This window comes from Propithecus coquereli, unplaced genomic scaffold (assembly GCF_000956105.1).
Source record: "Propithecus coquereli isolate 6110/MARCELLA unplaced genomic scaffold, Pcoq_1.0 Scaffold125, whole genome shotgun sequence".
Classification (NCBI taxonomy): Eukaryota; Metazoa; Chordata; class Mammalia; order Primates; family Indriidae; genus Propithecus; species Propithecus coquereli.
Genome location: NW_012136636.1, coordinates 5790998 through 5808046, shown reverse-complemented (window position 1 = coordinate 5808046; position 17049 = coordinate 5790998). Strand labels below are relative to the sequence as shown.

At 41.1% G+C, this 17049-nt stretch overlaps 1 protein-coding gene across 1 annotated transcript in view; it reads right to left on the bottom strand.

Moving 5' to 3' along the window:
- The window catches only part of MYO16 (myosin XVI), a 542291-nt gene that overhangs the window by 98707 nt on the left and 426535 nt on the right, over positions 1-17049 (bottom strand). Inside the window, exon 27 of the mRNA XM_012637927.1 lies at positions 2954-3056. Within this exon, the coding sequence (XP_012493381.1) occupies positions 2954-3056 (103 nt within the window). The remainder of the gene's footprint in view (positions 1-2953; positions 3057-17049) is intronic.

Here is a 17049-nt window from a genome sequence, read left to right as displayed (position 1 = left end):
TCCTTTTCTGCATAGATTGTTATTAGCCTCAAATGAAATAAGTAAAAAACACACTGTATAGATGAAAGGAATTATTATTTGTTAAATATTAAAATTCCAGTGCATCATATACTGACTCCAAACCCATGACTACCTAAAGACCTAAATAGCGTGCACAGACTGGTATACAAAAGCAATAGCACTGCAGGTCTGACGTCTCAATCCTCATCCGAAACAGAAGGAAACCCTGATGTACGCTCACTGAATTGCTACAATGTACAACAGTATGAGAATCACAGAGTCAGAATCCCATACTGATGATTCAAAGCTTTCTTTGTCTGATTAAAGTCAAGGGGGAATGGCAAAATATACAAAATCTCCAAGATCCATTAGAATGACAATAAAAGTATCATTTTTGGTTAAAATAATTGAATTTCTAGCTAACACTGTATGCAGGTTAACACAGCAAAATATGATTCCAATCTCTTCTATCCTCTAGCACTGCTTTTAAAAATATGGAAAAGAATAACCATTCATTTCATGCTAACCATTCAGGACCAATGAACTCTGCTTAATAAAAACACACATTGTAACTCTCTGAAATTTGGAAGTAATACTACAGATACACGACCCATCCATTATAACCTTGCTATTGCTTTAGTCAAACAGCTCCTGATTTAATCATCACATTGATTAACAACCCAGAATAGAGTTAATAGCAACTCTTTCTATAACCATCAACACATTTCAAACAAATGCTTTGCTTTTGAAACTGAGGAGTCTAACTTTCCAGGTCAGGAATAAGTGATTTTTTTTTTTTACAAAACCTTTTTTCTTTTGCAGTCTGACTAGCATGAGAATGGAATATGAATACGCTTTATTTCTGTGAAGTCAATTATTTGTCTTGTAGAATAAAGTATATACTATGTTACATCTTGAAGCTGAAGAATAGCAATCTTCCATGACTAGACAACACAGATATGCTCAGTGAATGAATACATTTATTTATTTCTCATTTTTTTGGTTTTGTATTTTCAGCTTCCTCTGGGCAGTTAAAAAGTGAGGAGAAAGTGGACTAGTGAGATGAAATGGGAAAACTTTTCCATTTTTAAATTTAATTCTGATGCTCTTTTTCAAAGTCCCAATGTACATTTCAATTTAATGCCATTCTCAGCTACAATTTCAAGTATCCCAACACGAGCACAGATATAGAAGAAATGACGGCTGGCAGCAGGTAGTGATTTGTCTCTCAGCCTCCTCCCACAACTGTCCCCATATTTTACCCACTGATTGGCTATTGTGGTTTCTGCCAATCACTTTCTTAGTGAAAGAATTATTACAGATTCCCTTGCTTTTTTTCTACAACTCAAGATCCTTTCTCAATATGTAACATATATACATAATATACTGAATATATATATATATGAATATAATACATATTCTTATCTGTGACTATTCTTTAAAAGAAAAAATATAAGAAAATCTTAGTGTTATGTTATTCATGAACTACTACTATATAATGGCTTATTTACAAATTCCAGCAATGGTTCAGTTGGAATGACTTCAGTGACCTATAGCCTTGAGAAATAATGCTGTAAGTGAACCCCACGTCTATGTGCCTGACTCTAGAGTGGTTAGCTGACATCATTCTTGGTTAGTAATTCCTCCTTCCTTTTTTATCCAACCTTTCGGCACTGATGTGCATCCATGACAACTACAGACTGAGTAAGCTTCCTCCTTCAGACTGTTATTTAAAGTTCAACTTCCATTATTAGTTTAAAAAAAATAGAAGGAGAAAAGGTAACAAAGAAAAAGATTGGGTGGCACAGATAATTAAACCATTACTCATCGAAGCAAAAATTCTAGGTTCTTTGTTCTTTGTCATGGACAGAGGAGTGTGCTAGCTAATGTCAACCCGGTATTCTTTACTTGTTTTACCTAGATTGGGCCATTTTGGACACACTCAGCATTTCTGAACTATCTGCTCATCTCATTTCTGAAGTAAAGTCCTCATTTTTGGCCTCATCAATTATACATTTTTACATGTGGATGTCCTCCCTATCCGTTTTTTAAAATGAAATTTATGTCTGCTTTCCAGTAATTGTTTTGTTTTACCAAAGCTACCGGCTACCATGGTCTTTGTCATCTAGGCCTTCTAGTCGTTTCATAGCTAGATACCTCCAGCGATCCCTGGAGTCATGGACTCCACTGTTGCTCTAATATCACCTTCTCGAGTCAAATCTCTCCGTCCTAAAAGAATCAAGAATGGTATTCTGAACATCTGGAGCTGTCCTCTCCCATTTCTGGTGCACATTCCCATGTTATTTTGTCTCAACTTATTTCCTTCTTCTGCAAGTCCATCTGGCCCTCCCATCAGACCTTGGGCTCTGCCATTCAAACAGATCACAGACTGTGATGAAATGTTTCCAATTATGAAGCTCTTTCCATCAAATGAGGGTCAAAGGATAGTGACATTTTCACTATGTGGTAGGGGAGAATCAGGGCAAAGTGAAACAGAAAAAAATGGGGCCTAAGTGAGACTGGAACAAGCCTTGGACGTCCAGGTCTAACAAGTGCTTGTGAGACACCAGCTCTGAGCAAAGACATCAATACCAGTTCTTCACATTCTGCCTTCTCTGACTTCCGCTCGGTTTAGATACTTCAAAAAGCATTAGTGACAAGGTGTGAGTGTGACACCAGGGCAATTGGAACCTGGAACCGGAGCTTCATGAGCTTCTGTCACAGCTGCAGGAGGGAGCCTCTTAGATTTCCTCTTGTGTTGGCTGCTAGATGCTAAAATCAGTAAATTGTAACGATTGACACGTTTCCAGGGAAGACACTCAATGTCATGCCTTGCCAAATGCATCAAAGGAATTTTGTTTATGCCAGGAAGGCTTTGGTGACTCCCGGCAGTGATTCAGGTCACTTATTTAAAATCCTAAACTGGTATTTTTGTAGCTTGTGGGTCACCAACCTGCCAGCCTTGTAATTTACACTGCCGGAGAATAAGCCGACATCGCTCCTCAGTGGACTGTTCCTTCTTCTCGCACAGGGATGTAACAGCCAGTGGCTTGTATCTGTGGAAAGCAGGAGGGATTGAGAGCAATGACTGGATTTGCCAAAGAAATGATCATATTCAACAGGGCTGTCTTCCAAACTGTCTCCACCTTACCTTATCCCAGAGACCCCCGCCCCCAATACCTCTCAATTGTGCATTTACCAGGCAGCTGTGAATAATCCTTACTTCTACAGAGAAAATGATTTTTACAATGAATCAAATATATTTTTCAATCCTTTAATTTACGTTTACCATTGTCATGAAGTCATTGAAACCATTTAACCCAAGGAAACTTGAACAGAATGGCAATTACTCTATTAGTTGTCATTTAAACATTTGATATGCTCTTTTAAAATACACTTTCTTTAAGAAATTCAAACATTCGAGAGTGAATCTACATGTAGTTAGAGTCCATAATAAAGGAATATCAAAACATCGGAAAGTCTTATTTGAGAGATGGAATAGCTTCCTTTCCATATATTAGGTATTGAATATTTTAAATGTTCTAATCTAGAAGGACATTTTTATCTTGGGAAGTACCTATGAGTAAATTGACTTCCATTCCCTAGCTGAAATTCATGGCTATATATTAGTTTGTTATCGATTTTTCAAAAATGACTTTCACAATTATATCACCCACTTAAAAAATCTATGTAAAATTCCCTTTGCACTTATGAGATTGAGCCTGACATATAGGTAAGACTGCAGCAGCAGAGGTGGAGGAGGAGGAAAACAGAAGGAAATGAGCAAAGATCTACGCAAGTGCATCCTGGTGCATTCTGTGTTTATGGTTCTCATGTTGGGTTGTTCTGTAAGCTGATGGAAACTCAATGCCAAAACCTAAATCACATAAGTTTCCTGTTATTTTCAGTGGAATACCTTAGTATTTCATCTAAAGTTCACTGCGGCAAATTTGGCATCTTCTAAGATGAGTTTTTTTCCCATTTCCTTAGTGCAATTAAGGAAGGGAGTATGTTGCCCACACATCTTCATTTATCACTTTCCCTTCGTGAGAGCAGTGAGAGAAGTGGACATGTCCTGTGGGAAGCCACACTGGAATCTCTCTCACACACACACACACATATCTTTATTTCTGCAAGTACTGTGGATAAATGAGGGCGCTCCAATGGGGCAGTGCAACAGTGACCGTGGGGCTCGTGTACAGGATTGACTGAGAAAATGCACCTGTTACGGATGGAATGCACGTGTCTCCCAACATCCTAACCCTGGATGCAATGGTGTTAGGAGGTAAGGCCTTTGAGAGGTGGTTAAGTCATGAATGTGGAGCCCCCACAAATGGGATTAGTGCCCTCACAAGGTGCTGAAGAGACCAGAGTTCTCCTCTTTGACCACGTGAGCACACAGCAAGAAGGTGCCCTCCATGAACCAGGAAGCAGGCTCCCACCAGACACTGAATTTGCTGACACCTTGATCTTGGACTTCCCACCCTGCAGGACTGTGAGAAATTTCTGTCATTTATAAGCCACCTCGTCTATGGTGATTTGCTATGGCAGCTTGAACTGACCAAAAGAGTACCGATTTAACTTTTCAGAAGACATTTTTATTTCCTTTCTTAGATCCTTAGCATTCTCACTAAAAACTCAGTATATTATTTTTTCCTGAATTGAGAATCTTTATAATCTTGCTAGCCATGAGCCAGCCAAAATGAATTCATCAACGTCAGCAACTACCCTTCCTTCTCATATCCATACTCTCGCTCACCTAGCAAAGTCAGGGTATAGGAGGGCATTAAAATAGCAAAAATAGTGCATAGCAAAGACTGAGCACTGAAATGGTAGAAAACATAGCATAGAAAAGGATGTGAAAAATCTTGTTTATCATTTTGATCACACCAAAGAGATTTAAATGATTTGTGGATGACTATAGTTTCCAGTATTTCTCTTTTTTACAGTTGACAAGAATGTGATTTCTTACATGCCAGGCACTGAAGTTGGTACCGATGTTTTTCCCCTGCCCCCCCCACCCCCAGGCATATTGTGGTTGTTGCAGAAGATAATGGGAAATTTCCAGTGTCTAGCAGAGCACAGGAAATGGGTAGAGTGGAGTCTGCGCAGCGTGAGGAACCGTGCACAGGGCAGTGCGCAGGACCACCCACAGGGCTGAGGGCCTCCCCTGAGGATTCTATCGCATGACATCAGTATATCTTACAAGCAAACATGGATTACGTTTAATAACGTTCACGTGGTTAAAAGGTGACAAGTGATATAATTGTACAATGTGTTGAAACAGGAAAGAAGCTGGACCAGGAATCTGAAATCTGAGATTCGGGTTCCAACTTTGTTATAAATTCGCTGTGATACCCTTGGCAAGTCTCCAAGCAAGTAATTCTTTGTCCTCCCTCGGTAGTGCTTGTGTGTGTTTCTCGGGATGAGACACAAATTCTATGCTGTATTACAAGCTCCCACCTGTTCTCAGTGTGCATGAGCTTCCCCAGGGTAAGGTGCAGTCTTGGTGCATTTTATGGTGTCTATTACATGGCCTCTGTATGGAGCAAGAGCAAATAGATGATCGGAAGCCAAGAAACATGGCTGGGAAGTGAGAGGTGGGAAGGAACGTTTCCTGAGCATTGAATGAGAAAAGGGGGGGTTTCATGTTACTTGACAGACTCCTCACTGGTGTAGGGGCCTGCGTGACAATCCGCTTTGACAGTGAGAAAGCTGGTGCTCACAGCAAGTAACTCAAGTTCACAGAGATGGTCTCATGGGTTGAATTGTGTCCCTTCAAAAGATAAATGGATGTGACCTTGTTTGGAAATAAGGTCTTTGCAGATTTGATCAATTTATGATGAGTTCATTAGGATGGGCCCTAATCCGATGTGACTCATGTCCTTAAAAGAAGAGGTAAACGTGAGTCACAGTGCAGTGGCAGGTGATGGCAGCAGAGGTTGCAGTGATGCAGTTGCAGGTAAAGGGGCATCAAGGACTGATGGTCCCCAGCGGGAGCTGGAAGAGGCAAAGATGGATTCTACTCAGATCTCAAAAGGAGCTTGGATCTGCTGACGCCTCCCTTTGGGACTTCTAGCTTCCAGAACTGTGAGCGTGAATTTCTGTTCATCTAAGCTACCTCTTTTCAGTTTGCACTACTTTGTTATAGCAGCTCCAGGAAACTGATACAGATGGTAGCTGTGGCTAAGCTGGAATGTGAACCCAGGATCATCTAACTCCAGAGCCAATCTCTCCATCACCATTGCTACAATCTAGGTGACAACTCACAGGCCCTTGGTCCCAGAAGGTTCTAGACTGGAAAAGGAAGAGATTGACCTTAAAAAACTGATAAGGTAAAACTGAACGGGAATCCTCCTTGTACTGGACATGGAGAGGTAAGAATCCTTGGTTTGCTGGCCTTTGGGTGACTGGAGGCTCCTCAACAGTAAACCAGAACTCATAATGGAATGTAGACTCATTCATGCCCTCAGGAAAGTCAACGTCTTTCTACCATTTAGCCAGAGTCACAAAATGGAATGAAATCACTCAAAATCTTTTTATTGTCTCTGATAATTGTCTCATTCTGGAACTTTGTTAATTACAACTAAGAATTTAATTGATATGATTCAAGCATCTGACTATAGTATTAACAAGTCAGAACAAAAAGTCTTGTACTTGGTGCTTTTTTTTTTCTCATTTTATATTGTTCTTTTGACATGTAAAATGGTATAATTCTGACATTTCAACTGAAAAGAAAAAACATCATCTTAGACAGGGTGAGATACTCCATTTTAGTGTTATGTAAAAAAAAAAAAATCTTGTCTTTTGAAATGTGAGTGTCACCTATAGGTAGTGTGCCAGTGTGGAAGAACTCCACCACATTCTGTTGCTGAGCTCACACGTGTTCTTCCAGCAACTTCAACCTGAGCCCATGTGGGAATCACAAGTCTGAGCAGTAAATAGGCCCTGAGCACAGGGCACTGGGAGGTGCATGTGTCAGCTGTCTTTCCCCACGCTCTCCCAGCATCACTTGCTCAAGACAGGTCACCTTATCCCACTGAAGACCCCTGTGTTCGGGCTTCCATCTGCTCTATGTCTAAGATAAACCAACTGACTCTGAAAAGTAAACATGAACTTTTCCAGGTCTTCTTCCTCCTCCTGGTTTGGGAAGGAGGGACAACTGAGGTTTGGTTCCATGTCTGGGATCTGGGTCTCGTGGCTCAAACAATTCACCAATAGTAACTGAGCACAAAATACATGCTGGAGACTCTCTTGGGAGCTGGGCATGTAGCAGGGAACAAAACAGCCAAAGACCTTTATGATGGAGAGAGAAAGGGTAAAAAGAAAACAAGGAAGTGTGTCCAATATGGAGTGAGATGGAGAAAGATAAAGTGGGAAAGCTCTTACTTTGAGCAGACAGAGTGGCAGAAAGATGTGGCCTATCTGGGGAACAGGAATCCAAGCTGGGAGGACAGCAGGTCCCGAGACCTGAGTGGGGGTAGTGTAAATCTGTTCTGGGAATGTCAAGGAGGCAGTTGTGGCTGGAGAGGAGGAGGTGAGGAGGAAGACGTAGACGTGTTCAGAAGGGTAAACACAGTGGGGTGAGGATTCAGATGCTGTAGGTGACAGCAAGGACATTGGCTTTGACTCTGATCCCTGGGGAGTGAGGTTTGAGCAAAGGAGCCCTATCACTGCATCACTGAGGCTGCCAGGCTGAGGGGCCTATCATGGGGCAAGGTGTTTCCAGTCCAGGTGAGAAGCATTGGGCCAGACTGTGGCAATACAGTGGGAAAAACTTGTTGGATGGACTCTGTACCTATTTGGGTAGACCCAGTAGGATTTTCTGATGGATGGATCAATGTGGCTGTGAAAGGAAGGGAGGATGACTTCAAGGGTTTTGACCTAAAAAACTAGGGTTGAAGTTGACATGTACTGAGGTAGAGTATAACGGGAATTGCAGCTATTCCCCCAGATGAATGCTACATAAACAGGAGGGAAATGCTGCACCTGGGGAGAACCAGAAAGGAGAAATTCAGGTAGGACGAGGTATTGACCAAATATCAGCCATAAACTTGCACCTGACTGCTTAGGGCAGCACTGACCACTTAGGAAAGGGATTCAACCTCTACCGTGGTGCTGAGCACCCAGAGCCCTCATGGGGTCCCGACCCCAAATTGTGTCATGTTAGATACTCCGTTTGTCTCACTTTTCTGGCGAATGTGTCTCAGACCACTTTCAACTCCCCCTTCTTCTTGCCAGTCTACATCCTAAATTTCTCCAGTAAGTATGGAGTTTCATGGCAAGTGCTATTATGGTTACTGAAAAATCCAATAAATGGGCACTATTCATGAAGTCCTTTCCCTGCAGCAATGATTCGAGTATGAAAACTCTCAATTCACTCACGTATTGTGAGTATGGTGACATTAAAATGACAGAAATTGTAGTACCTTACAGAATTATAAGTGAAAGAGCCACATCATAGATCTTCTTCATTTTGGAGTCCACATGTTTAAAAGGGACAGCCTGCAATTGAAAAGCAGAGGCAAGCTAATAACTGAGAGGAGTGAAGTAGAACCTAAGGAAGGAGATGACATAAATGTTTCTCTCTTCAAAAGCGATTGTTCCTTCTAGTTTGACATCCTATCGCTGATGGACCTAGAGATAAAAAAGTGCTTATGCAGTGACATTAGAATTCAGGTTAAATACGATGACTCTTAGTAAACCACTTTAAAAAGACTACCAGGAAGTGGTAGAATCATTTTCTTAGAAAAACACAAGGGTTGTATATCAAGCTAATTTTTTTTCTAACTTCAGATGCAGTTTCTCTGAAATTGCTTCTGTTTGCAAATACCTCTTCTTTCTCAAAGAAAATTTTGGAAAGTAAATGTTCTATTGGTTCAGTGTTCTAAAACCCTTTAGAAATTTAATTCTTTTCAGTAAATATTTATGGAGCACTTATGATAAGCAAGATATTCTGCCAAGAAATACCTAGATCACTAAGATGTGTAAAATGATATTCTAATTTTACTGCATATGGTCAAATATAAAGCATGACTTTTGGGGCCAAAATTACGTTTCAGAAAAGATGAGGTTTTCTTTTTTCAAGACCTTATAAAATCTATCTTACTGTGGTCATACTTTAATAACTCCATTGTGAACAACAAAGTAATATTTGGGGAGAACCATTAACCTCCTCATGCCCCAGAAACAGATGAACGAACAAATCATAATCCATGAAAAGAAAAAAACAGAAAGAGAAAAATGGAATGTCATGGGAGCTACGTAATAGGGGACTGATGGAGAAAGAGCTGTGGAAGGGACAGGAAAGAAGGAGTAGGAGAGGGAGGCAGGACAGGAGTTGGCTGACTTCAGAGCAGCGAAGAAGGCAGAGTTTGAACTGTGGCCAGCAATGCTGACCACTGCTCAGGGTGAAGCCGATCCACCCTCAGCCGGCTGTAGCATTTTGAAGCCAGGGAGTCCATGGTGATGTCAGAGACGTGGGGAGACCAGATGACTGTGGCATCAAGACCTTGGCAGAAGGTGGTTCATGACATAAATCAAAGGAAAGACCAATAGCTTGAGGATGAAATCAAATCAGTGAAAATCTTTGGGATGTTTTGTTTTTCAGAGGGAAGGAAAAACTGACTCAGCTTATAGGCAAAAACATTTGTAGAAATATACAACTCTTACATTCTACCCATACTTATTTTTGTATATTTCCATTTTCTACAGATTATCTGATGTATTCATTTTTAGCTCTGACAGAATGAGGATGCACTTTCTCCTATAGCCATTTCCTTGGTTTTTCCTTAGGGACACTGCATGGTGTCTGTCCCTGCCATGTACCCGCACATATCTGGCTATGATGAAACAGGGATGCATTTCGCTCGTTCTGTGAACTTGCCTGGATTGTTCATTTTGCTCCTCATATTCCTGCTCTCACAGTAAACACAGAGCAGGTGCGGAAGGGTGATTTTCTAGCTATTTGGGGCTAATTTCCAGCATTCAGAAGGCTGCATGGTGGGTTGAGCATAATAGCTGCCTAGCAACAGGGCTGACGTACATCAGGAAAGCAGGGGAAGGAGGAAGGAAACGCAGGCAAGTGGGCTTGAGAGAGAGATAAAACCCATCTCAATGTGGAGAGCGGGTAGGAGAAGAAATGAGATGGGAGGGGACTGCAGAAGTGCTTTTCCACGAAAGAGGTGGACTTTTTTTTCATTTAAGGAAAATGATGTGAAAGCAGAGATAAAGTCATCAAAAATCATAGAGTTCACACAGAAATCTATTGTGTTCTCTATGTATGCACATTCTTTCTCTTCTTCTTATGACCCTTGCAGTTAAAAAATATTCCATCCCCATTGTGGCTTAGTGCGAGCTCCCCCACAAGCTGTCTGTCCTGCCCTGTGTCTCCTCCACCACCCTGCAACTCCTGCATCCACACGGCAGGGTGAGGCTCCACTGCTCAGCACCCGCATGGAGCCTCTCATTGATGCAACCTCCCATCTCTTCCACCAGGCCTTCCACCGCCTCCCCACAGGTCCTCTGCATCAAGACTGACCCAGCCACATCCAATCTTCCTATAGTCCTTGGCACTTGCTGCTCCCTCTGCCTGGAGCTCATTCGTCAACACCCAGACCTGTCCATGGAGCTCACCTGTCCACTCCCTCAGTGCCCACGACCCCTGCCCTTGCTTATAGGAAGGACAGGAAGGGGGAATTAGCTGTATGTTGCAATGAGCTTTAGAGCTCATTCTGGAGTGCTGAGGCTAGAATTACAGGGACCCATATTAGGCTTCTCAGTTCCTATCATGATCTATCTGTGACTCTGAGAAGGGAAGAGGATGTCTATGCATTATTACTGTGTCAATCTCAGGCTGACTGCTCATGCTATTGGTCAAGACTGATTTCCCTTCTCCTTCCAGATTAGGAAAAATAGGCCGCCGCCATCTTTTAGAAGCATGGATGCATTGTTCAAACAAAGATATCGTGACATTTTGCATTGATGTAAATGTCTTTCCCGTGAACTTCTTGACTCAAGAGTCCCCAGGAATAGAGTTCTAGAGAAGCGGGGAGGCCAATGTTGAAAGGGGAGGCCACTGCTGACATCTTCCCCAGCCCCAGGAGGGTTCTCTTGGTGGTCTGGGAGGCTGGCATGGTTGGGGACTTCCCCGACTTACACATACAAATCTCTGGAGTTGCAAATGGAGCAACAAGGAAGAAAGGAAGGGAGGGAGGGACAGAGAAACAGAGAAAAACAAAGGAAGATTTATACAATGTCCTAAATTCCAGGTATGATGATAGATTATTCCATATCCTCATTGAATTCTCACAACAACCACAGAATGACATTTAAAGCAGTTGCCTGATAAAACAGGAGTCAGTTTGTACAAAGCTAACATCTTAATTCGGGCTGTAGGACCTGGAGTCAAGTGAAGTTTCCACTAAATCCATATGAGAGATGGGATAAAAAACAGACCCTTGTCCCTTTTGTTTTTATGCTTTAAGGAATAAAGGTAACCAACCTACAGAATAATGTATAAATGTGGACAGAAAATGAAAAGGGCAACACTACATGCTACTCCCTTAAATTCCAAGATTGCTATTTTCTTAAATTCCAACTCTTCTAAATCAGAGTCATTCCCTCTCTCTCTCTCTCTCTCATTGTGGCAGTAGGGGTGTTTTTTTTTTTTTTGTCACTATTATATTCATGTCATCATAGCCAGATGTATTAGACATTTATCTGTTAAGAATCTAAAACACAGCATCTGAAATGAGACTTGGTTTCTGACTTTCACAGCACTGTTGGCAGAACCCCCTAGGAAGTGAAAGGAGCAACTTAGAGGAGCGAGGCAATTCCTGAACTCCCAAATAATCACTGGACTGGATGAGAGGCCTTGGCAGAGCCCACTACCACCCTATGAAGATCACCAGGATGGCGATGCAGCTCCCACTTCCTGTGAGTTCCATCTGAAGGTGCTGTGGCTGCCGACGTGCTGGCCGGCTGCAAGGCGTGTGCAGGTGCGGCCCGGTGAGGGTGGTGGACGTGAAAGACCAGGGCCTGCGTGCTTACATCACCAGAGCTACTTCCTCTGGACCTTCTTACTCCAAACCCTGTGGCAGAGCAAACCACTTGGAGATATGACTGATCTTAATCCTGTGGTATTCATTCGTTTACTTCATGTAATTAAGCTGGGGGTCTCTCGTCCCAGACAATACAGGAGCTGAATAATAAAAACCAATGCTAAATTATACTTCAGCTCCTGGGATTAGGCGATATCAGTATGCAGATAAAAAATGAATTCAGGCCAGGTGTGGTGGCTCACGCCTATAATCCCAAAACTTTAGGAGGCTGAGGTGGGAGAATTGCTTGAGGTCAGGAATTCAAGACCAACCTGAGCAAGAGCGAGACCCCCGTCTTTACTAAAATTAGAAAAATTAACTGGGTGATATGGCGCGTGCCCTAGTCCCAGCTACTTGAGAGGCTGAGGCAAGGGAATCGCTTGAACCCAAGATTTGGAGGTTGCATTTAGCTATGACGATGCCACTGCACTCTACCAGGGACAGAGCAGACTCTGTTTCAAAAAAAAAAAAAGAAAAGAAAAACACCTCAAAGAGATACAAGTAGATCTACCATTTGATCCAGCAATCCCATTACTGGGCATCTACTCAAAAGAACAAAAGACATTCTATTAAAAAGACATCTGCACTCGAATGTTTATAGCAGCACAATTCACAAATGTAAAGATGTGGAAACAACCCAAGTGCCCATCAATACATGAGTGGATTAATAAAATGTGGTATATGTATAGCATGGAGTACTATTCAGCTCTAAGAAACAATGTATTGTATTTTCCTGGATAGAGCTGGAACCCATTCTACTAAGTAAAGTATCCCAAGAATGGAAAAATAAGCACCACATGTACTCACCATCAAATTGGTTTTAACTGATCAACACCTAAGTGCACACATAGTAATAACATTCATCGGGCGTCAGGCAGATGGGAGGGGGTGGAGGGGATGGGTATATACAAACATAATGAGTGCCATGTGCACCGTCTGGGGGATGGACACGCTTGAAGTTCTGACTCGGGGCAGGGGGGAGGGAGGGAGGGCAATATACATAACCTAAACATTTGTACCCCCATAATATGCTGAACTTAAAAAATGAAAAAAACAAACAAAACAAAAAAAAATTAGAGGATTGGTTAAGAATTTACATGACAATCCTCTCAAGTTCTCTTACTCAAAGGTGGTCCTGCAATTTCATTTTAATTGTGTAATATAACAACATTCTATTTATTCAATAAATGAATGAAAGCGAAACACTCAATTAGAAATGTCTTGGCATGAACATACACTAAGTTCCATTTCCTGAGCAACATTTGCAACATGTAGCATTTACTTTAGCCAGGTTTGTGCTTGCTTCTAATACAGCCCTGGGATTTTTCCACACGGAAACCCCATCAGTGCATACTTCATACTCTAGAGTCATCTACCAAAGGGAACATTTAAAACTGTTCCTTCTTAGAGGACTGACCCTGTGCAGGAGCTGAATTACTGGTTGCAGGCAAGGGAACTCATTGTGATGCTTTCTGATTTGGTTGAACACACTCTGGAGGATGCTGAGCATAGTCAGTTCCGTTTGTTCAAATTGATGTTCCTTATTTCTTTATTCTCCATGTATTTCATAATTTACTGGCTGAGCCATAGCGTGTTATTGATCAGGTACAAGAACAGCTTGTTAGTTAAACGGAAAAGAACAGATGTTCATTTGCTGTTTAAGCCTAAATAAGAGACCTCTTTAAGCTTTGTGGTTTGAGTAAAATTATCCTATTCCTGAAGCTATTTGCTTCTTAGTCAAATATTCACGAGGGTCAGTCTGACCTCCTATCTTTCTCTAGGGATAGAAAGCTCCTGAAACAGGTAGATTTATGTGTTGGAGATATTTGTTATGCCAGTGTTCCTTCTCCCACTAAGGAGGGAAGACTATTCCTCTTGAAAATGTCTAAAAATTTTTGTGGAGATTGGTGGTCAAATGCCAATATTTTTATTATTTTAACAAGTTTATGCTTATTTCAGTTATTGCACTGAGTTATTCACTGTCATATGAATCGCCTATTCAGAATACCACTGCCATTACAATTGGTTAGCAAAACATGAAGAAGTTAAGAACAAAATTACAGTGGTTTGCAATGGAGCAGTCGAATACTGAAACGAGATAACACTGTTTCAACAGTAATGAAACTTTCTTTGGACATCTACTTTTGAAAGTGTGTGACCAGGTTGAACCAAGACTTAGGGTTGGCATCTGAGCTTAATTATGTTTGTTAATTTGGGAATGTATCATTTTCAAAATACAACCAACTAATGCTTATAAAGACAAAATAAACATTTGCCCAGTGAGATATTAAACATTTGCAGCAGTGAAATTTAATGCCAGTTGACTGTATTATGTGACAGTGAGCCAAGAAAAGCATTAGACATGTACCTTTTAAGAATATATGATCATGCCAATAAATTTAATATAAAGAATGGAATTTCTACTTCTTTTCAGCTAGACACTATATAGATATATTGTTTTTGAATAATATAGCAAAGATGATTGGATAATAGTGAGGGGTTATTAGCAACATTGAAAATCAGAATCCAAAACACCTGTATTTTGAAGGAAAATAACTTGCGCATGAAATCATCATGTTGAATCTCGATGACTTATTATCATTATTTGTAAATATTGGATGGATAGGTCCTAATTATAAAAGGCTCATGATATTTGAGGTATCTTGGAAATTTAAGTATATTGCCATTCACTGAGAGCTGTTAATATCTGTAATGAAGGTCTTAATTCAAAAAATTGACCAGGGCCCTAAAGAAATTAATAACATGCAAAATAATCTGTGTCTTAACATTCCTAAATGTACCACAAGCCTATGACATACCACCCACCTCAGAGTCTGGGTCCTGTCTATTATTCTACCTCTACATTCCATCTTTTGATAATTATCCACTCAGTTAAACACATACACAACCAGAGAAACAGGGACGAACAGAAGACATCCTGCTTGGGTGTCTTTTCAATAAAATGCTGGACATTGTGCATTGGGCCCTCTGGTAACTACCTAATCCCACCGAAGTATGACCTGTGATTGCTTTTGAGTTGGTTATTTTACAGATCTGTAGGTCCAGAACTTAAGCTGTAGAAAACTGGTACTGATGCAAATAATTCCTGTCTAAAGCAACACAAATGATGCCTGTCTTGGGCAGCACAGATACATTTTGTCAGCAGAGAATGCAAATCTCTACAGATCAAATTTTCATTTGAACTGGTTTTAACATCCTTTTTTTTTTAATAGAGAGGGGTCTCACTATGTTGCCCAGGTTGGACAGCAGTAGCTATTCACAGGTGCAATTAGCATAGCACACTGTAGCCTCCAATTCCTGGCCTCAAGGGATCCTCCTGCCTCAGCGTCACTCTCCCGAGTAGTCGGGACTACAGGCGTGTGCTGCTGTGCCAAGCTGGTTTTAACATCGTATCAGTTTCTTCTTTAAATGAGGGGCTAAATAAAAGCATTTTATGTATTCCAAACAGATTTCTATAACAGTCATAGTTTTGCCTTTTTGAAAATTTTACTTTAACATGATATGGTGTGGTAATCAAGACATAGCAAGAGAAGGGTTTGCACGCTAACCATAATCAAATTACATTCACTTCTCATATCAATGTGGTCTCCAGTCTCTGCTATTTAGTTTCTGGGTTTGGGGCACATCACTTTATCAAAATAAGCTATGTTAAGGTAGCTAACAACATTTGATAAGTCATATCTAATCACTAACTTCAAGGCTTCTCTCCATCATACTTTTCTGTTTTCATATAACCCGGTCTTTCTGTAGCACATGAAACCATTGACTTCTCTCTTATAGAAACAGTCTTGTCACTGGATACCTTCCCTTTCTTTGTTTGTCCTCTTACCTGCTTCACAAATTATCATTCTCCCTTGCAGACATTATTTTGTTCACCCTCTTAGTAAACGCATGTGTTCTTTGGCATTTGCTTCTTGGCTCTCCTGAAATGTCTTCCTTTAGCAATCTCAAACACATTCAAGGCTAAAACCGTCATTTATAAACTAATGACTTAAAAATGTTATGGATGTGAAACACAATCATCGCTTTCTCAAACGTCACAGTGATATGTTGAAATGCCTTCTGCACAGCACAACTTGGATCTCCTAAGGAGACCTCAAGCCCAGCAAGTCCCTCTCTGCCCCTAGCGTGTGATCCTACTCTGTGTGGTTTGCCCTCTGTCCGCCTCCCAACCGGGAGACCTGGGGTTCTGTCAAGACTGATTCATTGACATGTTGTGATCCTTTTACATCTTAAACATCTCTCGGTTTATGTCCCTTTCTTCATTTCTGCAAAGTTCTCTCCATCACTACTTCTTTCTCAATTACTGTATTCAATAATCTCCTAAATACATCTGTCTCGCCCTGTATAGTTAATTCTTCACTCTGTTTTGCTTAATGTCCTGCAGTGACTCCTCACCCTCGGCATCCAGTACAACTTTTTCAGTATGGTACAGGGACCCTTAGTGGGACAGTCCTTGCCTCATCTTTTCCTGGTTAAACACGTCCCTGACCACTGGGATCATGCACTCCTGCCAAGCTGAAATGTACTGACATCACCGTCCCCCTCATTCTTGTGCTTCCGCCCATGTCTGTGTGGAGAATCATTCTTGGATTTCTTTCCTGGCTAACTCTAAGTGGTCTTTAAGACTCAACTCAAGGTCATCTACTCCAGATGTCTTATGACCCTTCCCTCTAAACCCACACTGCTTCCACTTTATCCCTCCAAATTCTCATTTTCTATTTTCCCTCATTTTGGAGATAGAGGCTATTTTATGCATTCTATATTTTTATCCCCAAAGTGTACCATTGTATCTGGCAAATTGAAAACATTCCTAAACTATTGCTGAGTGAATAAATAAAGGAAGGAAGAGGAGAAGGAAGGAGAAATGAGAGAAGGGGGGAAAAAACATATTTTCATGATTATTTCAATATTATTTTACTCATTA